This window comes from Arachis ipaensis, chromosome B02 (assembly GCF_000816755.2).
Source record: "Arachis ipaensis cultivar K30076 chromosome B02, Araip1.1, whole genome shotgun sequence".
NCBI lineage: Eukaryota > Viridiplantae > Streptophyta > Magnoliopsida > Fabales > Fabaceae > Arachis > Arachis ipaensis.
Window position 1 is genome coordinate 21,452,354 of NC_029786.2, and position 4,635 is coordinate 21,456,988.

The following is a 4,635-nucleotide window of genomic DNA, read 5'->3' on the forward strand; positions in this document are numbered from 1 at the left end:
GAGTACACTAGCAGATTTGAGGAACTGTGTCATTTTTCACGGATTTGTCAGGGAGCTCCTGAGGACTTTGTTGAGTGGAAATGTATCAAGTACGAGGGAGGTCTCCGGAGCGATATTCTGAGTTTCGTTGCACCTATGGATATCCAAGTATTCTCTGAACTCGTGAACAAGAGTAGGGTGGCTGAGGAGTGTGTGGGGAAAGCTGCAGCAGAAAAAGGAAGCATGAGAATGCCTTTCCAGAGGACTTCAAGGAGGAATTTTGCACCAAGGGGCAGACAATTCAAGCGTGGCGGTTTTGTCCCTCAGAATAATCAGGGGCAAGGCAACTTCAGGAGGCCAAATGCCCATGCTAATCAGAGAAGAAGACATGGGAAGCAGCCATAGTAGGATTTGAGCTGTCACAGATGTGGGAAGTACCATCCAGGAGTTCCGTGCAGGTTTGGGACTGGAGTATGCTATTCCTGTAGACAGCCCAGACACTTAGCCAATAACTGCCCAGAGAAGAAGAGGGATAAGACTGGCAGAGTGCAGCAGCCGGGGAGAGTATACACTACTTTTGCAGTAGGCACTGAGGGGTCAGAGACACTTATTAGAGGTAACTGTGAGATGGCCGGTAAAATTTTGAATGCCTTATTTGATTCTGGAGCAACACATTCGTTTATTGCATTTGAGAAGGCTGATGAGTTAGGATTGAAAATAGTGGTTCTGGGGTATGATTTAAAAGTGTATAATGCTACGCATGAGGCGATGGTGACTAGGTTAGGATGCCCACAAGTTCTATTTCGAATACAACAACGTGACTTCGTGCATAACCTAATTTGTCTGCCGATGACTGGTATTGATCTCATTTTGGGATTGGACTGGTTATCCAAGAACCATGTTCTACTTGATTATTCTGCAAAACCAGTGTGTTTTATGCCAGAAGACACAGAAGGGCCGGTTGTGGCGAATAGCTACTACTTGAATTCTATGATGGTGAATTGTTCTGGGGCTGAATGTCAGGGTATCATGTTGTTGACTACAGGTGTTTCGGGTGATGATCAAAGCTTGGAGCAAATCCCGGTTGTGTGAGTTTCCGGAGGTGTTTCCTAACGATATTGATGAATTTCCACCTAACCGAGAGGTTGATTTTGCTATTGAGTTGGTGCCTGGAGCCGGACCAATCTCGAGTGTTCCTTACAGGATGTCACCTCTAGAAATGGCTGAGCTGAAGTCTCAGCTAGAAGATCTGTTAGGTAAGAACTTTATCCGACCAAGTATTTCTTCGTGGGGCGTGCCAGTGTTACTGGTGAAGAAGAAAGACGGAAGTATGCGCTTATATGTTGATTATCGGCAGCTAAATAAGATTATTGTGAAGAATAAATACCCGTTGCTAAGGATTGACAACCTAATGGACCAGTTACAGGGAGCCGGTGTGTTCTTTAAAATTGATCTACAATCCAGATACCATTAGATAAGGGTCTGAGATTAGGATATTCCCAAAATTGCCTTTAGGACGCGCTATGGTCACTATGAATACACAGTGATGTCCTTCGGACTGACTAATGCTCCAGCGATATTCATGGACTACATGAATAAGATTTTCCATCCGTATCTAGATAAGTTTGTTGTTGTGTTTATCGATGACATACTTATTTACTCTAAGACAGAGAATGAGCATGCGGATCACTTACGGACGGTGCTGCAAATCTTGAAGGATAGGAAGTTGTATGCTAAGCTATCCAAGTGTGAGTTCTGGAAGTCTGAAGTGAAATTTCTTGGCCACGTGGTGAGTAAGCAGGGAATAGCAGTAGATCCTGCTAAGGTTGAAGCAGTGATGAATTGGGAGCGACCAACTTCAGTGACGGAGATAAGGAGTTTTCTAGGTTTGGCAGGTTATTATCGGAGGTTCATTAAAGGGTTTTCACAGCTCGCTCTGCCTTTGACCAAGCTGACTAGGAAGGATGTTCCTTTTGTGTGGACTCCTGAATGTGAGGAAAGCTTTCTTGCATTAAAGCAGACGCTGACTACCGCACCTGTTTGGTGTTGCCCGAGCCGAGAGAACCATTCGAAGTATATTGTGATGCATCACTGAAGGGTTTAGGATGCGTGCTGATGCAGCACCACAAAGTCATAGCTTATGCCTCACGTCAGTTAAGGCTGCATGAGAGAAACTATCCAACTCACAATTTGGAGCTTGCTGCCATTGTTTTTGCTTTGAAGATCTGGAGGCATTATCTCTATGGTGTCAGGTTTCAAGTTTTCTCAGACCATAAGAGTTTGAAGTACCTCTTTGAGCAGAAAGAGTTGAATATGCATTAGAGGAGGTGGATGGAACTTCTGAAGGATTATGACTTTGAGTTAAACTACCATCTTGGAAAGGTGAATGTGGTGGCAGATGCCTTGAGTAGGAAATCTCTATGCGCTGCTTGGATGATGCTACGAGAGGAAGAATTATTGAAAGCATTTCAAGGGTTGAAACTGGGAAATCAGAGAAGAGTTTGGGACTCTATGCTTAAGTCAGTTACAAATTTTAACCGATTTCAAGGCTGAGCTTCTAAAGGCTCATCAGAATGACAAGGAATTGTATAAGGTTTTACCGGCGATTGAAAAGGGCAAACGGTGGAGAGTGTCAGAAGATAAGGATGGGTTATGGAGGTTCAAGGATCGGATCATTGTGCCAGATGTCGGAGGTTTGCGACAGAGCATATTGGAGGAAGCTCATAAGAGCGGGTTCTCAATCCATCTGGGAAGCACCAAGATGTATCAAGATCTAAAGACAATGTTCTGGTGGCCAGGGATGAAAAATGATGTGGTGTTGCACGTTTCCAAGTGCCTAACTTGCCAGAAAGTTAAAATTGAACACCAGAGACCATTAGGAACCCTTCAACCATTGGAAATTCCACGGTGGAAATGGGAGAGCATTGCTATGGATTTTGTGTTGGGTTTACCGAGAACTCGGATGGGTTGTGATGCCATTTGGGTAGTTGTGGATTGACTAACCAAGTCGGTTCACTTTCTTCCCATTCGGATAAGTTGCACAATAGAGGAGTTAGCGCGGCTATACATTAAGGAAATTGTAAGGTTGTATGGCGTACCTTCCATCATTGTATTCGACAGAGATCCTCGCTTCACCTCACGGTTATGGGGAGCTTTTCAGTGAGCATTTGGCACTCAATTGAGCCTAAGCACTGCCTATCATCCTCAGACGGATGGTCAATTAGAAAGAACGACCCAAACCTTGGAGGATATGCTAAGAGCTTGTGTTTTGGACCAGCCGGCGAGCTGGGACCGATATATGCCCCTAGTGGAGTTTGCTTATAACAACAGCTACCATCCGAGTATTGGAATGGCTCCGTATAAAGTTTTGTATGGAAGAAAATGTCAATCTCCCCTATGTTGGTATGAAGCCGGAGAAAGGAGCTTGTTAGGACCTGAAATGATAAGTGAAACCACTAAGCAAATAAAGAAAATCCGTAGCCGAATGCTTATAGTTCAAAGCCGTCAGAAGAGCTATGCTGACCAAAGGCAGAAGTCTTTGGAATTTGAGGAAGTTGAACACATCTTCCTGAAGGATACTCCAACCACCGGAATAAGGAGATCCATCAAGACTAAAAAGTTAAATCTCCGTTACTTTGGACCGTTTGAGATCCTGAAGAAAATTGGGCCAGTGGCGTATAGGATCGCTTTACCACCACATCTTTCGAACCTGCATGACGTGTTTCACGTGTCACAGCTTCGTAAATACACTTTTGATCCAAGTCATGTCCAAGAACTAGAATTGGTTCAAGTAAGAGAAGATCTGACGCTTCCGGTAACTCCAGTCAGGATTGATGACACCAGCATCAAGCGTTTACGCGGAAAAGAGGTTTCTTTGGTAAAAGACTAAAAGTAGCTTGGAGTCGGGCTGGTATTGAAGAGCATACCTGGGAGCTTGAGTCAGAGATGCAGAAAGACTACCCGCACCTCTTTTCAGATAACTAACTCTGAATTTTGAGGACAAAATTCTTAATTAGGTGTGTAGGATGTAAACCCCGCTAAAATTAGCAAATAATTAGTTAATAAATTGAATTTTAATTAGGAAAATTAAAAATGTAAATCTAATATCAAAATAGGATAGAACTCTTCAAAACGAGAATTTTGACACTAATTTCGAAATATTTGGCCCAAAATTGGACCGGATGGGCCGAACCGGTTGAACCGGACCCAAACCAGGCCCGTGGGTCCAACCGGACCCATAACTTAAAATGGGCAGAGCCATCTTCTTCCCCATTTAGCAACAAAATACGCTGAATACAGCAAGGGGGAGAGGATAGCTCCCAAACCCTCATAATCCCTTCAATCCACCGTAACTTCTCCGTTCGAGCTCCGATCGCCGCACCGTTTGTGGCCACGCGTCTAGCGCGTCGAGCTCTACATTTTTATTGGATTAATTTTACGGGTAAGCCAGAATCACATCTCAGATTCTCTTCCCCCTTTTTGATTTGTGAAATTGAGCCCTTGTAATGAGATTTTGCCAAATTCGGTGTTCTAGCTTCGATTTAGCTTGCGGAGCTTATCGGGTTTGAGTTGCTATGTGTGTGGGTGCGGTAAGGATCACCTAAACCTAAGCCAATTCTTGACCTTATTATGTGAATTCTGAATTTGAAGTATACA

The 4,635-nt window shown here is 43.9% G+C and overlaps 1 protein-coding gene across 1 annotated transcript; it reads left to right on the forward strand.

The window, feature by feature from the left end:
• On the forward strand, positions 607–1,071 carry LOC110269190. Its single transcript, XM_021116874.1, has one exon. The coding sequence runs from the start codon at positions 607–609 to the stop codon at positions 1,069–1,071; it is 465 nt and encodes a 154-aa protein (XP_020972533.1).

Excerpts from the sequence above, each read along its gene's own strand:
- LOC110269190 (XM_021116874.1), top strand. The coding sequence starts at position 607 with ATGGCCGGTAAAATTTTGAATGCCTTATTTGATTCTGGAGCAACACAT.